We start from the raw sequence: 27,933 nt of genomic DNA, 5'->3' as shown, positions 1-27,933 counted from the left end.
AGTGTAGTGTGCCACTCCTGGGGTTTAGTCTAACAACCAGTGCGTTCTGGGTGATGGAGTCCTGGTTCACTTCAGTAGATCAAATTGAACTTACGGCAAATGAGAATACAGATATCTAAAGGAAAGCCAGGGCTTGAGTGTTACTTCCTTGGTAACATGGGGTCACCCAATAACAGGAAATCGTGCGTGTGCAGCGCCAACTATGGAGTCAGCAGTAACACACAATAGTGCAGTGCCAACAACAGTCATCCAGTAACCCAAAATAGTGCAGTGCCAACTAAGGAGTCACACAGTAACCCATATTAGTGCATGTGCAGTGCCAGCCACATAGTCACCCAGTAACCGGAAATAGTGCAGTGCCAACCAACTAGTCATTAGTAACACAAAATAGTGCACGTTCTTTTCCAACTATGGACTCACACAGTAACGCATATTAGTGCACTGCAGTGTCAACCAACCCAAATTAGTGCATGTGCACTGCCAGCCATTGAGTCACCCAGTAACCCAAAATAGTACATGTGCTGTGCCAACTAAGGAGTCATCAGTAACGCGAAATAGTATGTATGTATGTATTTAATGCTTATTAAGCGCAACTGTCACCCAAAGGGTATCCTGGCGCTGAGACAATATCTAACCATCAGGTGGGGTGCACTACATTGCTCTTGGAAACAGGTGGGTCTTGAGATCCCTTTTGAAAGAGGACAGATCTTGTCTACTCCTCAACGTCAGAGGTAAGGTGTTCCATAGCGTGGCGGCCGTGAAACTAAAAGCACGGCCGCCCATCCTCACTCTGTTAATCCTGGGAATCTTCACCAGCAACGCCGAGGAGGATCTCAGAAGTCTGGCAGCTTGATACCAAGAAAAGAGATTTTGAAGTGGTATCGGTCCTAGTCCGTGCAGAGCCCTAAAGACAAGGCATAAAGCCTTAAAGGCAATCCTCTGCTGGACCGGTAACCAGTGAAGATCAGCCAATGCTGTAGATGAAGAAGCAGAGCGAGGACGAGATAGAGCCAATTTGGCCGCCATATTTTGAATCCTCTGCAACTTTAGGATCAAGATCTTCGGGGCTCCCAGAAGTAGTGCGTTACAGTAGTCTAACCTACTGAGAATAGAACTACGCACTACCTCTGCTCTGGCTTCCCGGGGAAGTAGTGGCAGGATCTTACGTAGGGCACGAAGCAAGCCCATACAGGTCGCTGCAGTCTTATTTACAGAGGCGTCAAGCTGTAAGTTAGGTTCAAACAGAACTCGCAAGTTACGAGCCGATTCTGCGGCCTCCACCGAGCCCGGAATGGAAGTTGGCCAAAAGTCATCCGGTAGCGCGCGGGGGAATCGGTCTAGGGAGCAGTGGAGTACCTCCGTTTTTGACCCATTAAATTGAAGTGAGTTGGCTCGCAGCCACTCTGCTGTAGCCGACATACAGCGGTGAAAGGTGTCCCTCGAAACTATCTCAGTACCCTCAAATGAAAAAATCAATTGAGTGTCATCGGCATAATTGATGACTGATATGCCAAATGACTTTATCAGATCTACTTGGGGGACACCTTGGTTCACCTGTCGTGTGACTGATCGAAAAGATGGTAACGCCACAGCTTGCTGTCTGTTGCAGAGATAAGATGTTAACCAACTTAAAGCCAGACCAGTTATTCCCACGCTCCGAAGGCGACCCAATAGAACCTCATGGTCCACCGTTTCGAACGCGGCCGACATGTCAAGCAGCACTAAAAATGCTGACTTTCCCCTGTCGACACGCGTTCGTAGGTCGTCCAACACGCTGACCAATGCGGTCTCGGTGCCATGTGCCGGTCTGAAGCCAAATTGGGCTGCATCCAGACAGGAGTTTGTTTCCAGGAAGTTGGACAAGGCTCTCTTGACCCACTTCTCGATAATTTTTATCGCAAATGGTAAGAGCGAAATGGGCCTATAGTTGGCTGAGCATAGAGGGTCCAGAGTAGCCTTTTTTAGCAATGGTATTACTATTGCCAACTTCCAGCTGTCTGGGACTGATGCTGTGGTCAGCAACTGGCAACAGATGGAATAGAGCGGGGGAAACAACTCATCTTGGAAGGCCTTCCAGATCTTATGTAGCATTGGGTCAAGCGGTGAACCTGAGGAGACGCAGTTGGCCAAGATGCAAAATTCCTCCAATGAGGGGATAGGGAAATAGGACAGCTGGGGGGACTCTTCCTTGTTGTCGACCCATTCGGATTCCGAGTAGCAGGGGAATTCCGAAGGGGGGAATAAAGACGGAGCAGACTGTCCGGATATTGCGAGTCCGTTCAGAATAGTCCTAATTTTCTCCACGAACGCGAGGGCCAGAGAATCACAGAGTTCCTGAGAAGCCGGGATGGCTAGTACTGTACAAGACGGGTTAGATAAATTGTTAACCATCTTGAACAGGGTCTGCGATTTATTAGAGGCCTTCGCCAAGGTATCTTCTAGGAACTTTGCTTTTGCGCTCCTTAGCTGAAGCTTATATTCCTGCAGGGCCGCTTTATACGCTGCCCTATCCGTCTCCTTATACCCTCTCCTCCAGGTACGCTCCGCCTATTTACAGCGAAGCTTGTACTGTCCAAGATCTTCAGTAAACCAGGCATTGGTTCCTCTAGGTCTGTCCCTCACCCTTCGTAGAGGGGCCAACTCGTCCAATGATGTCAAGATTTGCTGGCAAAGGGCGGCATAGCTCTTATCCGCCCTATCCTCCACCATAAAAGGCCTGGGCAGTAAAGTGGGTCGAGTCTGCTCCCTAAGAAGGCGATACCATTGTCGATTGAGCTTAGTACCGCCCGGGTTGCTTGGTTTTAACGGAGCAGGCAAAACAATAGACATAATAATCAGTGAATGGTCGGTCCAGCACTGATCCACGACCTCTTCCACTACAACCAGCTCCTTCTCGGCAAATATCAGGTCTAGAGTTTGCCCCTTCGCGTGAGTAGGTGAAGAGACCAACTGTACAAGTTGAATATTACTACACGCTTGGCAAAGTTCTCTATAGACTAGATCTTGAGGGCCGGAGGGCCAGAGATTAAAATCACCCAATACCAAAAATTTAGCATGGGAGTTTGAGAGGTCATAGATCAGATCAACCAGTGACTGAAGAGCCGTTGTGGTCAAAGAGGGTGGCCTGTAGCATAACAGACCGGCTATCAGAGTACCGCCCTGGGCCGTAATAGAGAAGCCCATGAGCTCGAACCCCAGCACTTCTTTCACCACCAACTGCGAAAGGGAGATTGAGTCTCTAAAGATGTAACCTACTCCACCCCCCCTACCAGAGGCTCGAGGAATATGTCTTATAAGGTAGCCCGGTAGTGCACATGCAGAGCGAACAGTCATCTAGTAGCCCAAAATAGTGCAGTGCCAGATATGGTGTCATCAGTAACAAAATAGTGCAAGTGCAGTGCCAACAACAGAGTCATCCAGTAGCCCAAAATAGTGCAGTGCCAACTAAGGAGTTATCCAGTAACCCAAAATAGTTCATGTGTGCAGTGCTAGCCATGGAGTCACTCAGTAACCCAAAATAGTACATGTGTAGGGCCAACTATGGAGGAAACGGTAACCCATATTAGTGCATGTCCAGTGCCAACCATGGAGAAACCCAGTAACCCAAAAATAGTACTTGTGAAGTGCCAGGCAGACTCACCCAGTGACATAAAATAGTGCACATGTACCGCCAACCAGTGCACAGTCTAATTTCCGGTGTGGAAATTTTAATGGGAAATTCAAAACATTTCTTCTCATTGTGTTTACTTTTTTGCTCACGGAAAACTAGTTTTAACAGAAAGTGTCTCGCCAATTATTTTCAGCTTGAACCAGACTCCTGGCGGTATCTCGTGTTTTCTTTTTTGTAATCCCCTTGCATGAAAAAAGGTCACGAAATACCAGCAAATCCCATTTTGTTGTAATAAAAATTACATTGTTTTACAAAGCACTGGCTAACAGAGGGCATGCCTCTCTCGTCACCGTGTTTTACGAGTGTATAAGAACCTTTCAAACAGGGGTGGAGCTTGGTCAGTAGGACTGGGGGTCGAAGGGGGTTGAGCTTCAGATTTGGCATATCATGTTAATTATTGCATGAGAAGGGCTTAATGCCCAGTGGAAGGGGAAAGGACTGGAGTGCGGATTGTGAGGGGTACTTAAATCCCAGATGAAATCTGAATTGCACCTTACCATACCCGACTGAAAGCTCCTGGACCCAACTATTTATTAAATAATAAATTTATCAGGAAGGTGTAACATCCCTCCCCCCCTTAAGCCACGTCCCTGCTTGCAGAACAAAAGAACCATGCTAATGGTTAGTGCTTTGAAGTAAGCACAAGGAGACAGGCGAGGCTGACCAGAATATCCTCATTAATAAAGAGCGTTGAGGCCTTTGTTGAGGCATTTCACCTGTTAATAAATAAGCGTTTTGCATTCTGGGACGTGTAGTTTTTTTTCCTATTATATCTTATTGGTCTAAAAATTAACTGCATAAGCGCGCTCTTGAGGTGTGGGCGAAGCACTCGACATTTCTTACTAAGTCTTGCCAGACTCACTGTTGTTCGGAATCCTTTTTTTCCATGTTCACTCATCCACCCGAGTATAGCTCCCGACGCTTCCCTCCCTGAAAGGTAACTTTCATCTTGCAATTGCGCTTTCCAGTCCCATCTGTTTTGTGCCTTTTTGGGTGTTTGTACTGAGTACACCAGGAAGGAGGGCGGGGGCTACCTAGAGGAATGCAAGAGGGAGGACGCATGCGAAGATGAGGAAGGGAGCTGTGGGAGAAACAAGGAGGGGTGGAAAGTATAGGGGAGGAGTGACTGGAGATATGCGTAAACAGCCTGGAAGACCAACAAGTGGAAACACATTGGAAAACAATTGCTTGTTAACATACAGCTGACAGACTTCCTGGAGACGAACGGCTCCCTCGACCCATCGCAGTCCGGATTCCGAGCAAACCACAGCACCGAGACCGCCCTCATCGCGGCCACCGACGACATCCGCGACCTGCTGGACAACGGAGAAACTGCCACCCTCATCCTGCTCGACCTTTCGGCTGCGTTCGACACGGTCTGCCATCGCACCCTGACAACCCGCCTCGCCACGCCGGGATCCAAGGAAAGGCCCTGGAATGGATCACCTCCTTCCTCTCCGACAGAACCCAAAGAGTCCGTCTCCCGCCCTTCCTCGCAGAAGCCACCAAGATCATCTGCGGTGTACCTCAAGGCTCCTCGCTCAGCCCCACCCTCTTCAACGTCTACATGAGCCCCCTCGCAGCCATCGCACGCAAGCACAACCTCAACATCATCTCCTACGCCGACGATACCCAACTGATCCTCTCCCTCACCTACGACCCCTCCTCCGCCAGAGCCACCTTCCAGGACAGAATGAAAGACATCGCAGACTGGATGAAGCTCAGCCGCCTGAAACTGAACTCAGACAAGACAGAAGTCCTCATCCTCGGCCCATCCGACTCCTGGTGGCCCCCTGCTCTGGGCCCCCCACCCAAGCCCACGGACCACGCACGCAACCTGGGCTTCATCCTTGACTCCTCCCTCACGATGGCCAGGCAAGTTAACGCCGTTACCTCCTCCTGCTTCAACACACTCCGCATGCTCCGTAAGATCTTCCGCTGGATCCCCACTGGAACCTCACTGGAACCAGGAAAACGTTCGCCCAGGCCCTATTCAGCAGCTGTCTGGACTAAGGGAACGCCCTCTACGCTGGGACCACCGCCAAACTACAGAAAAGACTCCAGCACATCCAGAACGCCTCAGCACGACCCGTCTTGGACATCCCCCGACACAGCCACATCTCCGCCCACCTGAGGGACCTGCACTGGCTCCCCGTCAGCAAGAGGATCACGTTCAGACTCCTCACCCACGCACACAAGGCTCTCCACAACTTGGGCCCCGAATACATCAACAACTGCCTCACGTTCTACACGCCAACCTGCCAGCTCCGCTCCGCAGGCCGCCCTCGCCACCGTCCCACGGATCCGCAGAACCACCACCGGAGGAAGATCCTTCAACTACCTGGCGGCCAAGACATGGAACACCCTCCCCACCCACCTACGACTCACCCAGGACCATCTCTCCTTCAGGAAGCAACTCAAGACCTGGCTTTTCGAGCAGTAGCAGTCCCCCCATCCCCCAGCGCCTTGAGACCCTAGCGGGTGAGTAGCGCGCTTTACAAATACTCTTGATTGATTGATATAGAGACATTTAGTCAATTTTCTCAACATCTAACCTCAAACACTGCGCGTGTGCTGTGCTACATGTGCCAAGTTGCACTTTAAGCAGCTGGTTGCTCTTACCTTTCAGTCAGTGCTAGCCTTTGAAGGGCGTTGCTGGAGGGCTCTCTCTGGCGGGTAGCACTCTCATTTACCCGGGAGCCACGGTGAAATGAGAAGGTGCAGACGCTGTGTCCCCTGTACACGCAATCGAAGAGGTAGCAGCTCCGGGCGGGTGCATGCTGGTAGCTTGAAGAGGTGGACAGCTCCGCCACAGAGCAGCATGGCTCTCACAGCATGCTCTATGCACTGTTGCCAGGTGGGCACAACCCTGGGGGCGCGTAGGCTCTGTACCTCTCTCATGCTTAGAGGTTCTCCATGCTGTTGCTGCTGCAGCTGTTGTTTGAACCCCATCAATAGCTCCTCTACGCCGGACACCTAAGCCTGGAGCTGGGAGAGCGGTCCTCTTTGTCTTCAGAGGCCCTGCACTCGCCGAGTCTCCAGTAGCAGCAGATCAGAAGCATAAAAACAAGGAGCGCCGACCGGCCAGGCCGCCGCTTCGCTGCTTGTGCTGTCTCCGCCTCTCACAGTGAATTGGAAAAACGCCACTGTTTTGTCACGCATGCGTACGATGTAAGGCATTGCGCGCATGTAAGACAAAGAGTGCAAATCCAGCCACCAATCATAAAACAAACAAGCACTGAAAATGCAATAGGACTCGTATTTACGCGAGCCCTATTGCATTTTAAACTGAAGTGTGGGCATTAAAGAAGGCACAAATGGGAGGGGGGGAATGATTGTGGAACTGCGGGAGGGAACGGGGAGAGGCAGGGGAACAAAACGGTTTTGATGGTAAAGGGGCTGATAGCCTCGGAAGAACAAAAATGACGACATGGCCGTCAGGAGGCCGGACTACGATGTCGAAAACCAATCATAATGCTGAATTTATCATTGAAGTGTGGTAAATAAATAAATAATACCCTATTTTTGACTAGACTTATAGCATAACAGATAGCTCAATAAATAAGAGTCAAGATTCGAGGTAGTAGGAGTTTCTGCAGGTTTATTACAGCATAAGGACAGGATCAGGACAACCTGCATGGGAATAGGACAATAAGGCCCGGCAGCTGCCGGGGCTGGGTCTGGGATGAGCGCGCTAACATTTAATAACAAAACATTGACTTATATACATAGCGCAAACACATAGCATTACATTGCAGTAGGCGTAACAGTAGGTGGAGTAGAAGGCGTGACGCGTAGCAGTCGCGAGAGATAACAGAAATAAGAGGTGTAACTGGGAGTTTACTTAGACATGTGATGCAAAACGTAACAGAATATGTCATGAATGGGCGGAAACATTGGAGGGGGCTACCTAAGGAGCCGGGACCTCTAACCTAATGGTGCGCGAAAACTAGCAATGACGTGTTACTAGGAGAAGCTGGGGGCTACGAACTCTGTGCTAGGAGCAGAGACTAGAGTCTGGAGGGTCGGAGCGACATGTACCTAAACCCTATCTGGTATCTAATGTTTAGGGAACATGTTGATATAAACTAGAAGTCATGAGGGGAGAGGCTAACTTGATGCTAAGACTGGACCATGCATTATTCTATTATGTAGTGCGTGAAGAATATTAAATGACCATTAAATACAGTATTTCTCTAACGTGGAGACGAGAAGGCTAGACAATGACGGAAACTATTGATGCAGTTCAGTAGCTTAGGAATGCAGAGGAGGAGGACTGAACTGATAGCAGGAACTATAACATACTTTTGGCAGACTCAGAGGCAGAGCCGGGCTGCACCGGGCACTGCGAGGCAGGAAGTAAGTGAAGGGTCGAGGATACAGGTGGGGGCTGTATCGCTCCTTAGCGAGGCTTTCAGGAGACAGGAGCTGAATCTGTGGTCCGGGCCCTTTTGAGGCCTGGAAACGGGGACTTTATAATTGAATAACGTGCACACTGAGAAACGTGGCAACATTACTTACATAGGCCTGATATTCGTAGTATTCACGAGGACTGGAAACTATCATACTAGAGGTGGACACAACTGTAATTGCGTCTTTAATCAGAAATGGGGAATAACATATGCATATTGATCATGCACACATAACATATGATGGATGAGGCGTAGGGACACAGAACATGGCAAAATTTACTTTTCCACATTCCCTCCTTGTCACTACGTTTCCATCAGGAAACATCAATATTCATGATACCGTCTATCATTTCATACAGTACCATTTGCTCGTCTCGAATTGTCTTGGAACGGGATTTAGAACAGGGCTTGGGACTGGGAATACAAGAGGTAGCACACATGCTGCAAATCGCAGGGCCACATTGTATACAGAGGCAGCAGCTAAGTATGATCGCTACTGTAATACCTAAAAAGGACAGGACTTTCCAACCCCATGCGGAAATTATATTCCAGAACCAACCGGACCATGTCCAGGTGCCTGGATCTTGGTGTAACAGATGGGCAATTTTATGGAGTCTGGTTATAGCTGAATAAACAGACGGCGCGTTATTTGGAATGAAAATACAACAACTGGACCCGAGAATTCTACAGGCCCCGCCCCTATCGGCCAGTATGACGTCAAGGACGAGACGATTCTGTAAAACGACAATTCTCATAAAGGATTGCTCTTCAGTTAAGTTACCTAGAGCGGAGGCAGTCTCATCTACTACTGCTTCAAGGGTTCTTGTTAACCTACGAATGAGCTTACTATTTACAACTGTACCTAAATAAGGGAAAACACCTTTATCTATATCAATGAATTGCTCTGCGGCGGTTTCAGTATAATCGACAATCGGGAGATTTCTCTTGTGTCTAGTGTGTACTAAGAAAGAATTCCTATGATAGTCAGGTGGGGCTAGAAAAACAGGTGGCAGTAGGAAAGCAATGTAACAGGTTCCCTCCCAATCGAGGGGCAGACGGACATATGCAGTTTGACCACAAATAAAATAAGAATGACGTGAAGCTTTAAAAATAGATTTCCTACCGTCACTATACTGGATAACAGTAGTACATTCACTATGACCTATATGTACAGAACCATAACTACGGACACATAATTCGCCTTTGACTGGTAGTACTGAAATAGCGGGTGAGTCTGGAGTAGTATCAGACTGAACATTCAGAACCATGAAATTCGACGAATAATTTCCTAAATTATATACTTCATTTTCTAAATCTAAACCTGTTCTGTGGGGGAAACCTTGCTTGTCTGGGAAACATGTACTGTTAAGAAAAGACATATCTGTTGAGGATGACGTTAACGTGGACCATGCTCCACACGAACCATTGTGTGAGAATGGATAAGGAAAGAGTGGCAGAACTCCCTTCGGTGTCTGGAAAGGGGGGAGTCGACCACACACCCAACAATTAGTGGCATTGCTGGTCTGGTGTGAATAATGTAACATACGGATAAATGTGTTATTACGCATAGCGAGGCGGTATGAATATTCGTGAGGAGGCAGATCACTAAACGTGTGCTCTACTGTAGCATGAGCAGACATATTTACATGAGGAACTGGAAAACACAGATAGAAAGCATAGCTGGTGCAGGAAGCCATTATGCTGATGAATAATACGAAACTCAGAAAAACGATACATTTGATTGAGCTTTGACTGACTCTCTCACTATGGGGGTCTATTTTATACATGTCAGAAACAGTCTAACCGTTTCACCTAGGGGAGGACTTATACAATCAAACTGGCTGACTTATTAGACCTGAGCTTTAACTTATACTCCTGTTGCGGAGTTTTCTCTAACAAGGGAGGGGTTGTAATAATGTCTTGTGCGGGACAGTCCTTTAAAACAATGTTCTGGCAATCCTTCGAATCCTGGGAAATGTTCTTGGAAATGTTTTTGAAGACTGGTTTCGATCCTTTGAAAAGTTTTACATGAGAAAGGTGGACCCACCCCTTCCTGCCTTCCAACTTGACGGCAGTTCGGGTGGTCAAGAGGACCTGACGTGGCTCCTTCCAACGTGGTTCCAGCGGACTTGATCTGTCGAAATTTCTGATCATCACAAGGGAGCCTGGAACGATCTCGTGCGGTGCCACCTCGGTATTGTCTGGAAATGCGGCGGCAACCTGTGAACGACATGAGTTGAGGGCAGACATCAAGGAAGCTAGGTAATCTGTCAGCATATTACATGAAACATCGGTAATACTTCGGGGTCTAGGAGTACCCCACATATTAGGGGGGCGGCCGAAAACGACCTCATACGGGGACAGACCTGATCTAGAATGTGCGACCATACGCATGTAAAACAGAGCGACTGGCAAAGCTACTAACCAGTCCACACCCTTGTCTTTACAGACTTTAGCAATGCGGATTTTCAGAGTCTGATTATGCCTTTCGACTAGTCCAGCTGCTTCTGGATGGCGTACACAATGGAACTTCCACTGGTACCCTAACAAAAGGGAAACATGTTTCATGAGTTCGGATGAGAAGGGCTGGCCGTTATCAGAATATACGACTCTAGGGAGTCCATATCTAGGGAAGAATTCACGAACCAACTGCTTGGCAGTGGTCGCGGCTGTGTAATCTGGGACTGGATATGCTTCTGTCCATCTGGACAAGGCGCATACAACTACAAGGACATACTTGAAACCTCGACATCGCTCCATTTGAATATAATCCATCTGGAGGACCTCAAAAGGGTGGTCAGGGGGCTGGAAACCACCTTGTTCCACCGGAACACTTTTACCTGGATTAAACTGACAACATATCATACAGGTACGGACTTTCTGCTTGGCTGCAGCTCGTAAATGCTTGTTGAACCAAATGTTCTGGATACTGTCTAACATAGCTTTTTCTCCTAAATGTGCTGGACTATGTGCGGTATTGATAATGACTTGAACCATAGAATCGGGGAGAAACCATGTGGCTCTACCCTTCGTTAACCATCCTTGATCTGTCTGGACCCCTCCTTGTACAGACCATTTCTTGATTTCATCGGGAGTAGCATGTGACTGGATATCTATGACATCTTGAGTAGGGTCCTTAACTGTCATGCATGTAATCAGATCTGGAATATGTGTCTGATTAACTGGAATGTCTGGAGTCTGTGCTGTAAGCTTGGCTGTGCGGTCTGCTAAATCATTACCTTGGGAAATAATGTCAGTGACTTTCGTATGTGCTTTGCACTTCATGATAGCAATAGATGTCGGTAAATGTATGGCATCTAACAGGGCTTGAATAAGGAGACCATGCTGAATCTTGGTTCCATGAGAAGTCATAAAACCTCTCTCCTGCCAGAGCACTCCGAAGTCGTGTACAACTCCGAATGCGTAACGTGAATCTGTGTAAACATTAACCTTCAGGTTTTTGGCATGTATACAGGCTTGTGTCAGAGCGACTAGCTCTGCTGCTTGAGCGGACAGGGTGTCAATACGGTGTGTTTCAATAACTTCAGTGTCAGTAGTCACTGCATACGCGGCGACTAGTTCTCCTGTACTAGTTCTCATACATGAACCATCCACATAAAGTGTCAGGTCGGGATCTGGTAACGGAATATCTGTCAGGTCTTGTCTTGGCTTTGTCGTAATGTTAACTACTTCCACACAATCATGTGTGTCTGGATTTGAACTAACTGATGGTAACAGTGTAGCAGGATTCAGGACGTTGCAGCGTCTAATTTCTATGTGTGGCTGGAACAGTGTCAATTCATAACCTGTTAAACGTGCAATTGTCAAGTGCTGAGTTTGTGTTCGGTTTAAAAGAACTTCTACTGAATGTGGGACCTGTACTGTCAGGGAATGTCCTAAAACTATGGAATCACTTTGTCTAATAGCTAGTGCTGTGGCTGCAACTGACTTGAGGCACGCAGGCAACGCCTGGGCGACTGGATCTAATGTGCTCGAAAAATAAGCACAGGGCTTGTATTGACCTGCTTGATCTTGTGTGAGAACAGATAATGCTGTACCTTCGCGTTCAGTAACGAAAAGTGTAAAAGGCTTACTGTAGTTCGGTGTAGCTAGAACTGGAGCTTGACATAGGGCTTTCTTTAACTCGTTGAAACTAAGTGTATGGTCAGATGTCCAAGGGAGGACAGTCGATACGGCTGCCTCCTGTGTCGTTAACTGTATCAGTGGCTTGGCTAGGAATGCATACTGGGGAATCCATTGTCTACAATAAGAAGTAAGGCCGATAAAGGCACGTACCTCCTTCTGGGTTCTGGGCTGGGGAAGACTCGCTATTAACTGGATACGGTCGGGTGTCAACTGCCTACCCCTCTTGGACAGTAAGTGTCCTAAGTATACCACTTGCTGGACACAGAATTGAAGCTTCGAAGGTGACACCTTGTGCCCCATCTCGGCTAGAAAATACAGAACTGTAAGTGATGCACGCTCGCAGTCACGTTCAGAACGGGCTGTGATCAGTAGATCATCGACATACTGGAGCAGGGCAGTGTCGGTTGGCATGTGAATGTTGTCTAGTTGTCTCTTGAGTGCTTGACTGTAAATACTAGGGCTTTCTGTGAAACCTTGAGGAGCGCGTGTAAACATATAGCTCCTTCCATTTAAACAAAATCCGAAAAGAAACTGGCTGTCTGGATGAATTGGAACACTAAAAAATGCATTCTTGAGGTCAATAACAGTGAAAAACATGGCTTCGGAATCAATGGCTGTTAACAGGGAAGAAATGTCTGGGACAACTGGGTACTGAGGAATAATACATTTATTAAGCTCTCGTAAATCAATCACTAATCGATATACTGGGGGTGCATTTGGATCAGTACGTTTCATGACTGGAATGATCGGAGAATTACATACATTGGAGTCAGTTTCTACAACTACTCCTTGAGCCATGAGCTCGTCAATAATTTTGGATAAGGCTGCTACAGCCTCAGGTGGCAATCTGTACTGCCTGATTCGTGGTAACACTACACCTGGTTTGAGAGTCACACGATAGGGTGTGATTTGCATGTAACCTACATCAGTTGGACCTTGCGCCCATAAATGCTGCGGAACATTAGACAATCTTGAATCAAAATCTCGTAATACATAGTGACCCTTAAAGTCACGTAGGAACAGACGTATTCCCTCTGGGGAACAGCAAATAACTGCACCTAATTCTTTCAATGTCTTAATGCCTAATAGATTTTCTGGACATGACTTAGTAAGTAACAGATCAGTAGTACGGGACAATGGACCTACTTCTAGAGTAACTGGCTTTGATATCTCATTAACTATGGGTTTTCCTGAAAATCCAAGGGAAACATTTCTTGAGCCTGAGAGCGGAGCCCCTGGAACTTCGGCGTGACTAATTGTGGTCCTACTTGCCCCTGTATCGATCAAAAACTTTCTGTCTTTCCCTAATACTTGACTATGAACATAGGGACCTTCTTGGTCTACAGATATCTCGATGAGAGGCAAGCCTACCTCCCTCTCTAGGCTGTTTCATGAATATGACTGGTACTCTGGATACTCGGACTGTGCATACTGGTACATCTGCGATGTAACGTGCTGTGTTGCAGCAATAGGCTGCGGTACTGTAACTGTCTGTGGTGCATTCTGTGACTGAGGAGTCTGTGAAACTTGTTCTTGTCTAGGCGGACGTGGTCTTTCTTTAGTCTTACCAGTAGCTATGTTGTGTTTCAGAACTGCACCCTCGTTTATAAAATGACCTGGCTGTTTACAATAATTGCAGTTCCCTTTAATGGGAGCCGCAGGATGACTAGCTTGATTCGGACCCCTCTTCTGACTGTCTTGAGGAATAGATTGTGCAACTAGCACTTTCATTTTCGTGTCTTTCATACGTTTTCTTTCGTGTTCTTGCTCTTCTCTGATTCTATTCTGGTGATACTGGAGCATCTGGAGCATCTGGGACGGAGTATTTGCTTGCCAGGTGCTTTCGACTTTCAAAACTCGGTTTTTAATTTGTGAACTTGAATTCTCGACTAATTTGGTAACGAAAAGATGAGGGTATGACTCACTACTTGTCTTGAGACCACTATTAATACTGAAACATTTCTCAAATCTAGAATAAAAATCACTAATATCCTCATCTTGTTTCTGTTTACAGGCTGAGATTGCATCCCAGTCTTCTTTCCTAGTTGTCAATAATCTGGGTAAAACTTGAATCAATAATTCTGGTAATTCTTTACATTTATCTCCAAGACCGGTACCTGGTACTCGTGCCTTGTCTTCAGCTTCTAGAGCTGCCCAATCGATCTTTTTCTCTCCCACCTCCCATTCTTTTTCCTTTAACTTTTCATACACCCCTGCGGGTAGCAGGACCTTTAACATTTTAATGACATCTGGGTAAGTGTATTCTCCCATACGGAGCATGTCTTTTAATTCTCTATGGAACCCCGCTGGATCTTTGTCATGACAGGGGATTAATTTCTTCATTTCAAGAAGTTCCATCTTTGATATCGGAGTGTATACAAACACTCGTTGCATTTCGCCACCCGCCCCTTGGACTGGGTGGACTTCTCGTAGCGGATTCTGTCTGTCTATGTAGAATGGTTTACTTTCTGGGGGTGAGACATGAACAAAATGCGGGTTCAGGAACGTTCTATACTTGTGGCGCTGTTCTAGAATGACACTAATTAAATCGGTACCTAGACCTCTCCATCTGTACTGGAGTAACTCGTTCAGGATATCATGTAACGGGCCTGGATCAGAATGTTGACCCTCATACAGGGTAATGAGGTGCTGGATCATATACATACCCACCAGTCGTTGCTCGGCTGGGGGCAGTTTCAGAAACATTTGTGCCACTATTTCGTCTGGAAAAGTGGTAGAATCAGTAATCCATCGGACTGCTAATCGGGCTAGTTCTTGTTCGTGTATAGTACTTAATTCGCTATAACCGACTCGTGATTTCAGGATGTGATCGGTAGCTTGAAATACTTGTTCTAGAGAGCCTCGTTCTGGTGCTGGATGATGAAAAATAGACTTAGGTTCTGGACGTAAATGGCGATCTGGAAATCTGGATTTTCCTACATACGCTATTCTGGCGGGATTCTCGTCTTCCTCTTCAGGATCAGAGATACTTTCTTTCTCGCTTACTTGTGCTGCTTTACGCTGTTCGTGTAACCTTATTATTTCTTTACGAATTTTCTTGTACATACTTTCCATGGCACTAATAGTCTTGTGCTTACCCTCGGCTATATTATCACTCCACCTTGTTAGGATTCTCATTTCGGCGGGATCTTTAGACGGGTAATCTTGTTCTCTTATTAGACAATTGATCAGGAACTTTAATATCATGAGCTGAATCTCGGCTTTCCTTTGAGACATAATCTCGCCAATACTTTCTGGATCATCCCCTGTACGGATGAAACGATATATTCTGTCTAGATCTTCTTTCATATTTGGTAAGGTGACTAGATACTCGGTCACCCTTCTTACGCGTACGGAATATAAAACCATATTATACTCGCCTGGGACTGTGTCATAGACACATTCGGCAAGGGCTTGTCTGATTTCTGTAACAGACTTATTACTTTTAGGAGTACGCTGTGATGCTTGAGCATGTAATTCGAGTGCTGATAAACGCTTGTATGGCGGCGGGGTTTGAGGAGGACCTCCTCCTGCGGCCCCTAGACTAGAATCGTCGACTGACATTCTTCGTGCTTGCAGGGTCGGTAATTGTAACGTGGGCTGAACTTGTATGGCAGGCTGACCCGGGGGTACCGTAACAGGTACTCCGGTGTCTGGAGGAACGGGAAGTGCCTGATTTACAGGGACAGGTGGAGCGCGAACTGGATTTGCATATTCTGGAACTGTGTCGTCCAAATAGGACGAAATAAAAATATCAGCTGCGGTCGGTTTGTGACGTAGCTTGGTCGGAACTAATGGTAGCGGGAAATTACTGGGTGCCTCTGGGGTCGCTTTTGGCAAGCCTTCGGCAAGGAGAGGATACATACCCTTAATAAGGGCATGCCTCTGTCTGTCTGACTGTTCGGCTTTGACTTGTTCACCTATCTCGATTAATTCTCTTTCTTGGGCTCGTTCTTGGGATTCTCTACTTAACTCTGACTTTCTGACTTCCTTTTCCGTTCTTCTATGCGCTTCCTTACGCCATAGCTCGATGGCATCTTTCTGTGACTGTCTGGCTTTCTTTTTCCATAATGCTTCTTCTACTCGCATGATACATTCGGCATCCCATGTACCCGATACGGGCCATCTATACTTTTCTTCTAACTGTTTGGTATACTCTACCCATAAATCTAGATACAATATGGCGCTTATGCCATGTTTCTGATACATAAAGTGACCTGGACTGTCCCTAGGCGGAACAGGAACTGCTGCTTCCAGCAGACCCTTTCTAGTTTTTAACTGACGTAACTTGGAAAAGAGCGGCATTCTAAACTTGAATCGGAACACAATACAATACACGAAAAACAATAACAATTGGGAAAACAATTCAGGCATACCACGACGTTGAAAATACATTAAACAACATTATAAATAACAGTTCGAACAGAATACTACCTGAAAATACTGAAAACAGAAACAGAACAGACTTCTCGAGAACGGAACAGACTAGAGTTACTGGATGCACTGCTGTAACAGTACGGAACATACCGGTCCCATAAAGGAACGCATCAAGACCCGTATCCACCTAGGTGAACACTTCGTTTGTGGGCTTGGGTACCACCAACCCACGGACCAGGAGTCAATTTAGACTGACCCTGTCTAGACACTACCCCAGCAATGGTACTCACCGGGCAGCACGGAACGGAAGGCCTCGGACGGGACTGGACTATGACGACGAACTTCGGACTTCGGACTTCAGTTACGGGTGGGCCTCCGGATACCTCGGACCTTGGACTCTCGGCTTGGGCTCTGGTCGGGACTCGCCGCGTTCCTCCACCGTCTCGTTCGGATGCTGGACCGCCTCCTCCGTCTCCTCCGTGGGCCTGAGGGATACTTGGAGCAGAAATATCTGCCAGTGCACGGTATGGTTCCGTCACGACTGCAGAGGGTCAGGGGGTCGGCGTGGCTTCACCGACGCATGGGGAAAGGGCAAGTCCCTGTTCGGGCGCCATTATGTGGTAAATAAATAAATAATACCCTATTTTTGACTAGACTTATAGCATAACAGATAGCTCAATAAATAAGAGTCAAGATTCGAGGTAGTAGGAGTTTCTGCAGGTTTATTACAGCATAAGGACAGGATCAGGACAACCTGCATGGGAATAGGACAATAAGGCCCGGCAGCTGCCGGGGCTGGGTCTGGGATGAGCGCGCTAACATTTAATAACAAAACATTGACTTATATACATAGCGCAAACACATAGCATTACATTGCAGTAGGCGTAACAGTAGGTGGAGTAGAAGGCGTGACGCGTAGCAGTCGCGAGAGATAACAGAAATAAGAGGTGTAACTGGGAGTTTACTTAGACATGTGATGCAAAACGTAACAGAATATGTCATGAATGGGCGGAAACATTGGAGGGGGCTACCTAAGGAGCCGGGACCTCTAACCTAATGGTGCGCGAAAACTAGCAATGACGTGTTACTAGGAGAAGCTGGGGGCTACGAACTCTGTGCTAGGAGCAGAGACTAGAGTCTGGAGGGTCGGAGCGACATGTACCTAAACCCTATCTGGTATCTAATGTTTAGGGAACATGTTGATATAAACTAGAAGTCATGAGGGGAGAGGCTAACTTGATGCTAAGACTGGACCATGCATTATTCTATTATGTAGTGCGTGAAGAATATTAAATGACCATTAAATACAGTATTTCTCTAACGTGGAGACGAGAAGGCTAGACAATGACGGAAACTATTGATGCAGTTCAGTAGCTTAGGAATGCAGAGGAGGAGGACTGAACTGATAGCAGGAACTATAACATACTTTTGGCAGACTCCGAGGCAGAGCCGGGCTGCACCGGGCACTGCGAGGCAGGAAGTAAGTGAAGGGTCGAGGATACAGGTGGGGGCTGTATCGCTCCTTAGCGAGGCTTTCAGGAGACAGGAGCTGAATCTGTGGTCCGGGCCCTTTTGAGGCCTGGAAACGGGGACTTTATAATTGAATAACGTGCACACTGAGAAACGTGGCAACATTACTTACATAGGCCTGATATTCGTAGTATTCACGAGGACTGGAAACTATCATACTAGAGGTGGACACAACTGTAATTGCGTCTTTAATCAGAAATGGGGAATAACATATGCATATTGATCATGCACACATAACATATGATGGATGAGGCGTAGGGACACAGAACATGGCAAAATTTACTTTTCCACAGAAGCCAATGAAAATTATAGACGGAAAGTGGGCGGAGCTTCCCCCAGGTATAGTGTATACAGCATGTCTCGCAAAGCGAGCAGCGCATTGCGCTGCAACGGTTTGCGAGACCTAAAAAGCAGGTGCCGTACTGAAATATAAAGTGCGGCGCTCGTGAAGAGAAAAGTAAGGATTATGGCGCCCCGTGAAGTGGGTGCCATGGTAATGATGAAAAAAACACTGATAAAATCGGACGCCTGCTAAAACCTTAAGCTCGGCACGGGTACTGTTAATATAATAGCGGGCACTGTCCTGAGACTTAAAGTGCAGCACTTGGGGCGGAACAGAGGGGGGTGGGATGAGGGGCTGCGAGCCCTGCTGACCCTATTGTTTAGAGTGTTGATTGATTTGGGTGAGCCGTGCGGCCGCCATTCTCAAACCTAAAGCTTTCTCGCATTTGAAAAAAAAATAAAGCCCGGCTTAAAACCAGTGTTTTGAGAGAAAAAAACATTGTGGCGTGAGCAGTGTTAATGGCGTGGCTGACCTTTTTTAAGGCAAAAACATTATATAAGATAGAGCACAACCGTGCTGCTTAAAAAAAAGTGAATGCGCCCGCTGAAAACATGTCGTACCTGCAGTAGGAAGAACTCGTTAAAGAAAGTAGTGCTTAGAGACTTTAAAAGACAAACTGTGAAACAACCGAAGTAAAGGGGACAGTAGCCATGGGAGGTTACAAATTAATTGAGAAAAGGAGGGGCTGGGACTGGGACGAGTTATTTAAACAGCTCCTGCACACAGGGCTCCTAGAGAACTGTGTTGCGAGAGGGTATGCAGTTCCGTAAGTGAGAGGGGGATGGGGAAGACAGGTCTTTCTTCATGATGCCCTCACACACCCCGTGAGGTGTCATGCTTCATCATTGAGCTTTGTTCCTCGTCGGGCCGGCACTGCAGTGCCCCACGAGCTCAGCGTAAACGGGGCTCTTTGCCGGAGATCTTTTCGAAGAAGCCGTGGGGTGCATGCAGTTAAGAGGCCATAGGAAGTGTGGTGAAATTTAAAATAAGTCTGGATCAGTCCTATTCATAAACCATTTTAATGGTGTAGGTAGATCCAGCCTAGTGAAAAAGGAAGGACGCCCTATGATCTGTACTGGGCGTTGGCAGACCCCCAGTACAAGATCTACTGCCCAGTACGAGACTAGCTGGACTCCTACCCTCACTCTGTGCCCCAAGGGGCACAGAGTGAGGGTAGGTGTCCAGCTTGTTGTCCTCCACCCAGCTGATCGGAGCAACAATGTGCTCTGTCACATCCCCGTCGGGCAGTAGATCTCGTACTGGGGGTCTCCAAACGCCCAGTACAGATCTACTAGGGCCCCGTGTCCGCCCCCCCTAATCTTAGGAGCCTGACCATTAGTTGTACACTTCACCATTACGTAGGTCCTGAAGAAGTGCCACTTGACTCTTTAGGAGCAACTAGGCACAAAACATGTCAACCCTACACACAGTGACATCCCGTTAGGAACATTATATCTTCATAGGGCGTCCTTGCTTTTTAACTAGGCTGGATCTACCTACACCATTAAAATTGTTTATGAATAGGACTGATCCAGGCTTATTTTAAATTTCACCTCACGTGCACCACACTTCTATGCCCTCTTATCTGCATGCACCCCACAGCTTCTTCTAAAAGATCTCCGGCAAAGAGCCCCGTTTACGGTGAGCCGGTCGGGCCCTAGATGGCCCTATATGACAACTATTAACTTGTAACCTATTTGGAGATCCGCGATTTTAAAGTAAAATAATTGCTTTATTTTAGCTGCCTCCCACTTAAGCTCCTTCTACGTCAAAATATGTGAATGGTAAAAAAAATACATCCCTTGATTCTCTTTTTCAAAATCTCCCACTTTGCGGTTTAAAAATGTATGGGAATGAAACAGCACTTGCCAACATATACAACGCATGCAATGATGAAACGATGACATAATAAGGGTAATACGATTAAACGTTTATACACAGCGTTGTTTGTGTTGAACTGCTTGCCATAGGGGCTACTAACTGATCCTCCGCTGGGACATACGAAAACTTGTCTCAGTTTAGTCAGACCTCTCTTAGAACCGGGACATGAATCCAGTTTACCAACTGGATTTGCCAGGAGAGTCCTGGCAAAAATCCAGGACTGTCCTGACAAATCCATGACACCTGGTCACGCCATAGAAACAGCTTGTGAGCTAACAATCATGCAAGGGACGCCAGGACCATGTCGAAAGCGACACTAAAAGCCTTAAGCTACAAGCTCAGAGACTTTAACCATTAGGACGCAAGTGGGCTTGAAAAAGGAAATTCAGAAATGCGGGAACCCAGAGTTCCAGAGCACCATCTCAAGATGAGAAGTCCCAGAATTTTCCAATAAACTATTGTTCCACTATTAACGCTGGTCCGTTACCTTTGGAAGTAAACATGTGCAGGTACACATACCTTATGGTAGCCGTCTGTTGAAAGCACCAGCACCACATATATATCCAAGTCTAGGCGCACTAACACAGATGGCATAGCACCACATACACAAAACACAATGGGCTTTTATCAGTTAAGGCCCTAATTACGAGTTGCACAGTACTAGCGCGATTTTACTGTACGGTTGAACATTAATTGTACAAAAAGAAACATTATTCTTCTAGTATCCCTCATTCAATAAACATATTTGGAGACTGAAAGGAGAAATATTCCTAGACGTGAATTCTTATACATATCCTTTGATTGACTTTCAGGCAGAGCATCACCAAATGCACATCTACAGAATATAAAGCCTAAAATCCCACCAATGTTGTATGCTTTCACAAACTGACTAGAATATGAGTGGTACCTTTTTAGGTCGAATCTAGTGCCGCGCGCATGCGCTGCCCTAGGAAAACGACCTCGCGGAAGCACCCTGGACTCTGCCCACGGCCTACGGCTTGCGGTTACGAGCAGCGGCGCGCACGCAGTGTGCCATCTATTGTGTCAGATTTCACACAAGTGCACGCACCAATCGCGAGACGCTGCAGCGGCATTCCTTTTGAGGGGTTGCCTTCGTTGATGTTTTCACCCCTTTTCACTTGTAACAAAGTCTTTGCTGCATGCCTCAGCGGCCAGAATGCAAAATCCCCGCATGTTTCTGCTGAAACTACCTGATAATAGCCCTTGCTTGTCGTCCAGTTAGCCGCTTTGTCTCACTTCCTACCCCTCTCTCCTTCCTGCCGCCCCCTCCTTCGCCTGCCTGTGCGTGACCACTTCAGACGATAAATCATGCTCTTGGAAACTTGAAACGGTAGTCCAAATAATGACACAGAAAATGTACGATAAACACAACTTAGGGCCGACCCCTTCCAAGAAGCTGCTGTTTGGGTATTGGCTGAAAAAAGCACGATCAATTACATTGTCCGTAAACATGTCCCAGGCAGCGGGGTGAAGTGGGCCGGGGCTGAGGGGTATTTCTCCTGCCGTGCTTGCGCGAGGGCTTTGTTGTGGTGCTGGCATGCGCTGATTCCTCCTGTGGTCAATCCTAGGCATGCCTCCCTCAGCATTTCTTCCCTTCTTTCAGGTTCCGCCCTCCTCCTCAGTTTCTCCCTCTTGCCTCCTCCCTAGGTCGTACCTCCTGCTAGTCCCTCTTTGCTCAGTCTTTCTCCCCTCACTTGATCCCTCCGTTATCTTTGTTCCCTCCATTTCCCTCATCCAGTGCAGTCCTTGCTCATAATGCCGCGTGCCTCTCATCCTGGCCAGGGGAGCCCTGATTATGCACATCCTGCTCCATGGAGGGTCTGCGCTGGCCTGGTTCTGGCTCCCTCATTCTGATTTTGGATCGAGCCATCTTCCTGCTCAGGAAGAGCTGCTCGCCCTGGTCCGGATCTCGGGCCCTTTTCTGGAGCTCTTCTGCTTCGCCCTAGTCGCCCACTTCTGGAACCACTGTACCTGCCTCCGTACACACTGCACTGGACTGCTCTCTCCCTGAGCTGGTTTAGGACCCAGGTCTTGCTCCTGTAAAGCTGCTCTCTCTGATCCAAGTATCACTCCGCCAAAGCTGCTTCCCCTGTTTCATATCTCCTTCTGGAGCTGATCTCCCTGACCCAGGTTTCCCTTATCTGAAGCCTCTCTCCCTGGTCTCTATCTTCTAGAGATGTCCCCCTCCCTCACCCGGTTCCAGTGTCAGACACCCGTCCCCCTACTGTGCTTCTTGCCCAAGGGTCCCTTCCTCCAATTCCCCTGCAGCTTTGTCCTGGCAGGGCCCCCTCCAGCCTGCTCACACAGCTTAGAACACAACCGAACTCCTTTAATGTTCGAATTGCCTATCGATTCACAGAGCTGGCCTCCTGCTGGGTTTGTATTATCCAAAATCACTGTGTTAACAATGCAACTACTCTTTTGATGACTACATGTACCAGAGTGCACCGGGGACATGTTACTTTTAAAACCTGTGAGCATAACTGGCCGCTTCAGAGGGAGCTGGACTCAGCCTTAGTTCTGCCTTTGCTCTGCTATGTGACACAAATAACACAAATTTTGTGAGTTGGTGTTAAGTTTAACCTTGTGTTCATCCACAGCGGCCTGAAGTCAGAGCGGGGTGGCGGTCCAATTGTCTTTCTTTACAGTGAACGCATGATGTAGACACTTGACAACAGGTGTATCTCCCTTTGTTTCCAGCAGCGAATTAACTGTTGTGACTACATTTACAGCAGCTTAGCTAGTTTGCATACTTGGATCTACCTCGTGACTACCATTATACTTCATTTCATTAACATTATTTATCTTGGGTGTGTTTGGAAGAGTAAAGCTGGAAAGATCATTTTAATTACACAACATTTGCTGTTGCAACAACCCGTACACATCACGCTGCACAATTTCCTTTTGGCAATTTATTCCTGTGGGACGTGCTTGCCATACTGGTGTTTCTGTACACCTTACACTCAAGGTACAGGAAGGCGATGGTAGTCCATACAGGAAACTTTCCTGTTCCAACATCGGCCAACATAGCTTAAAACAGTGACCTGTCCCCGAAAATGGAGCAAGATCTCGGGGGGCATGGAATACATTCAGGGGAAATATCTGTGAACCGCCGCAAGAACAGACAGATGAAGGTTTGGAAGATGAATTCTAGGAAGCGTGGCATATACGACATGTGGGGTACTGTTTTCGAATTTTATGTATCGATTATCAATGTAACAATGTATTGGGAATGTACTTTGCTGGTTTTTAATGAGTATGTATACTATCTGGAATAACTATACCTTGTTGATGCTGAGTACAATAAAATGAGTTAAAAAAAATGCCAAAGCCAATAACTCTGGCTAAATACTTATAAAAACCCAAAGGTGAGGCCTATTGGCTATGCCAATGCTTGTTGTATATGGTGTCCCATATGTCCGTTTAGACACTCCACCCCACTCCACCCCAATAGGGACCCATGTATTTTCCTGTGCTTACCTACTTGTTTTTTTTAAATTTTTTTAATTAACACTCACAAATTACCTACTTGTTTTAAAGTATTTCCTTATGTGTATTGATTTTTTTTGTGAAAAATATTTGTATTTATTTTTAAAGAGTGTGAGATATCCAGGCATCAATACACATTGACAATCTGTGATAGACAGAACAGGTCGCAACGTCTCCCCCGAACAAGGGCGTGTGTCTCCAACGTAGGATGACATAGGTACATATACTGGAGGCCCCTTCAATATCCAGCAACAGATCTATCAACATTCCAAGCATTACAAAAGTTAACGCTCATCTCCCAGCCCCCTCCCTGATAAGCCCGACCCCATCTCTTATGTGTATTGATTTCTCTGGGTAGCAGATATACAAAACAGTTCTTAGTGTTGTGTTTAATAAATACAGAAGTATTTTTGTTTTTTTCTTGTGTGTAAGCTTACTGACTGACTATTGTGGTAATGCACCCGCTTTGCACCCTCCTGACGAAGTCTTAGCTGTTCTCCACAGCAACCCCTTTAGAGCTTTGATTGTCAGGGACCACTACAACTACCACAAGGGTTGACTGAGCTCAGCGTAGGGTGCCTCACCAATAGGTTTACACCATATACTGAGCCAGCCTCCTACAAATATTAATCAAGTTCCCATAATAGAGAAGAAAAGGCTAGTTAACTGTAAGACCAAGTCTCCATCGATGGTAGCTTTAATATTGTGCATGCCACCCTCTCCCCCAAACGAGTCAGTGGATTGGGATATTAAGTTTAGGATTACACCCTGCCTCTTTTAGTGTATTGCCAAAATGAACTTTTTTGGAACAGTTTTTTCTTTTTGTTTGCTGTATTGTTGGATTTGAGCTACTTCCCACTATAAAGCGATAGCAATTGAACTTAAAAGGCTTTGCCACAGTTGGAGAGCTGTTTCTATCTAATAAAGTGCCAGTCCTACACATGAGCTCATAAATTTAATGAAGAAACCAGTTGGTTTAACAGATAAGTATCTATTTATTTTTTCTGTTTGATTAATGTTTTGCTATTTGGGTGTAAAGATCTGTTTGTGGAAGAGAGTGCTTCACATTAACTGAAAAATTGGTATACAATAGAGGAGTAAGTTGAAAATGAACCACGAGTACAAGAGTTAGTCGGGTTAATGAATGACATATTTCCTTACTTTTCAGGCAGTCTCTCTCGAGCCCAGGACACTCTAAATCATTAGGCAGTGTGTCACAAGCCTCTGTTACGGAGCAAGGATCCCCAATTCATTTGCAGCAAACTACTAGCAACTCTGTGACCACTGGTGGAACAGAAGGTGGCACACTGGAACTGCCCTCCCTTGTGGAGAGTGATGGGGAGGACCCAGACGCTGTTATAAACTCTATTCTGAAGGAGAGCACCTCAACAACCCAGAGTGACCTAATACTAGACAGGTATGATTCCTATTGTGGGTAGATTTAATTTCAAACTGACTGATCCAAACAAATGCTAATTAACGATCTACAGTTTTCATTCTATATTCAATGTAAACGTAACCAGGACACGGTATACTATCAATTAAGTGTCACATCAAAAGTAATGGAGGTTTACACCACCAACTATGTCGCCTCGGTAGTTGCGACCCCGCTATTCACAGCCTTTCAGAAGTTGAATATGTTCAAAACTCTTCCTGCAGAAGTCTGTTCTGTACAACAAGAAATCCAACAATGTATGATGAGATCTACCTTGCTAGACATTGGTGATTAATTAGTACCACATTCCAGTTCAATTGTTCTTGCCTCGAGTAGTTTGGGGTGGAATTTTCTGTTCCAATAGGGCCAGAGCTGATTTGCATATGTTTCTTCCCAAAGTGACACAATGGCTTAAAAACAATAGTATACAGACTTAGAGGTGGCCAGTGGCTGAGATTAAGTCAAGCATTTCTTCCATTACCTCATTTGTTGCAGGGAATCTAGCTTGCTAGTCAGTTAACCCAAATAATCAACCAGAGCCATCATGGTCCCACTGTTGTGTATTACAGAAAGGATTTACTTTGTTCTAGTGGCGTTGTATGGTATTCAGGCGCAAACATAGAAACTGTGGCCAAACACTAAGTGAAGGCTAATTCTGTATTCTTCCGCATTTTCTGTTTGTTTTGGTTGGTTTCACATACCTTGACATACTGCTTACCTTATCTGGACTACCTCTCTGCTGTCTAATCTCTTACTAACTGCTGCTCTCCAGAAATGTTCTGAGACCTTCTTGCCTTCCCTCTGCTAGTGTTTACACAAAAAAAGGTAACATTGAGAATATCGTATTTGACACTTAAGTTATTTTTAGAATGTGATAGCCTCTTGATGCATAGGAATATGACGTTAATATGATGTATATCCACGTTGTCCATCTATTTTCATAGGTATCCTCCATTCTTCCACTGTAGATTAATTCTTGGTCTTGCTTAGTTACTAGTCTGGGGCATCCAAAGTAGTTTTAGGAGTTCTGCCAACTCCCAAACTGTGATCATCAGTTATGATGCTGGTACTGGTATCTGGTTATCACAAAGCAATACCATCCTTACTCGTATAAAAGTAGCAGATTACAGGGTTATCCTGAGGGATGATTCCATTGGCTCAGTCAAGTAATATGTTATTCCAGTCCTGTCAGTTTTGCACACTTGTTTATATTGTATCACAGAAGTGTATCACTCGCTCAAAGTGTTAGAAAAGTGCCACAAACTACGAAATACGTAAATGAGTTTCACTTTAATTCATTGTATGTATGTTTTTCTTCAGAGTTCTAAGAATTTGGCATGAAGTCAGTCGTTCTGGAACGGTGTTGGGCACCCATGTTCTAATAGATGAGAAACAAATTTCCCCTCCGTTGTGTTTTAGTTTTCCGTGAGGCCTGTGTTGATTTCATAAATATCAAAACACATCATTGAACATGGGCTTGCTTAACAGGATGAAAGCGCATGTTGGCAGCATCTGCTTGATTGTGGTTGAAACTCATACAAACTCTATTGTGACAGTAAGTTGTCAATCTTTTAATTACTTCAGTATGGTTTGTTGGCAGTATCTGATTGATTGTAGCTGAAACCCATACCTATTCTGTTGTGGCAGGAAATTTCCCATTATTCAAGCACTTAAATATGGTTTACTCTTGTTTCTGAAACTATCTTCAAGAGGAGGAAAGCAATTTGAAATTTGGATTTTGGGGTCGGAGGGGGGTCACAGTGGTTAAAGTGTAATCTCCTTCTGCTTGTAAAAAGCAGATTGATTAGGCACCATTAAGAGGCTCATGTGGCATTCTCTGTTGATAAATACTTTGGTGTCAGAGTCGAAAGTGCTTAGTAATTCTGTTTAACTTTTAGGGAAGAAATGCAAGATTTTCTAGACTGCATTGATGTGAGCCTTGAGGAGTTACAAGTTTTGTTGTCCAAGACCAAGTACAGCCTTGATCCTGAACTCATTGACAGTGTAAGTCTTTTTTTTTTTTTTTTATGTTATGATCTTTTTATAGAAAATATTAAATATAACTGTCCTAGGCAGTGTTATTGCCAGTATCAAAACGATTCATGCATTTAAGATTGGTAGCACCTTGCAAAGCAGTGAGCGCTAGGACACCCATCCCCCACAACAAATGTTTTCTTCATCAATAGTCATAAGGCCTGAATTAGTAACTAGATTAGCAAAAGGTGACTGAACAGTTTACAAACCTTTTTAAAAGATAAAAGAAAGGAAATGAAGGACAATGTTAGTAGGTGGGCTTCCATACATGGACGTCATTCGGCAGGGGTTCATATATGTTTATATAACAAATGCTATTGTGGTACTGTATACCTACATATACATATACGTAAGAAAATGCGGAACAATAGCAGAACATAAGTTGGTTACACCAATAATAATCATCACGATAATAGAAGTTCAATTATGTTTTAAAAAAATGTTTTTGTCACTTTAAAATAGCGCTGAGAATGGGTGAGTGCCGCAAGATATTGATAATCAATTTCCATGATTTTGTAATGCCCATCGATCAGTACGGTGGGCCACATTTTTAGTGGGCTCTTTTGGTTGTAAAATTGTTACTCTCTTCTGTCTA

General features: G+C 45.9%; 1 protein-coding gene across 3 annotated transcripts in view; it reads left to right on the top strand.

The window, feature by feature from the left end:
* Positions 1–27,933, top strand: part of LOC144752191 (heat shock factor protein 3-like) — a 199,200-nt gene that overhangs the window by 130,047 nt on the left and 41,220 nt on the right. For all 3 annotated transcript variants that reach the window (XM_078640135.1, XM_078640136.1, XM_078640137.1), the window contains 2 exons: positions 25,038–25,286; positions 27,203–27,308. In XM_078640135.1, the coding sequence (XP_078496261.1) occupies positions 25,038–25,286; positions 27,203–27,308 (355 nt within the window). The remainder of the gene's footprint in view (positions 1–25,037; positions 25,287–27,202; positions 27,309–27,933) is intronic.

Source organism: Lissotriton helveticus, chromosome 4_2 (assembly GCF_964261635.1).
Source record: "Lissotriton helveticus chromosome 4_2, aLisHel1.1, whole genome shotgun sequence".
NCBI lineage: Eukaryota > Metazoa > Chordata > Amphibia > Caudata > Salamandridae > Lissotriton > Lissotriton helveticus.
This window is presented reverse-complemented; position numbering and strand designations above follow the sequence as displayed.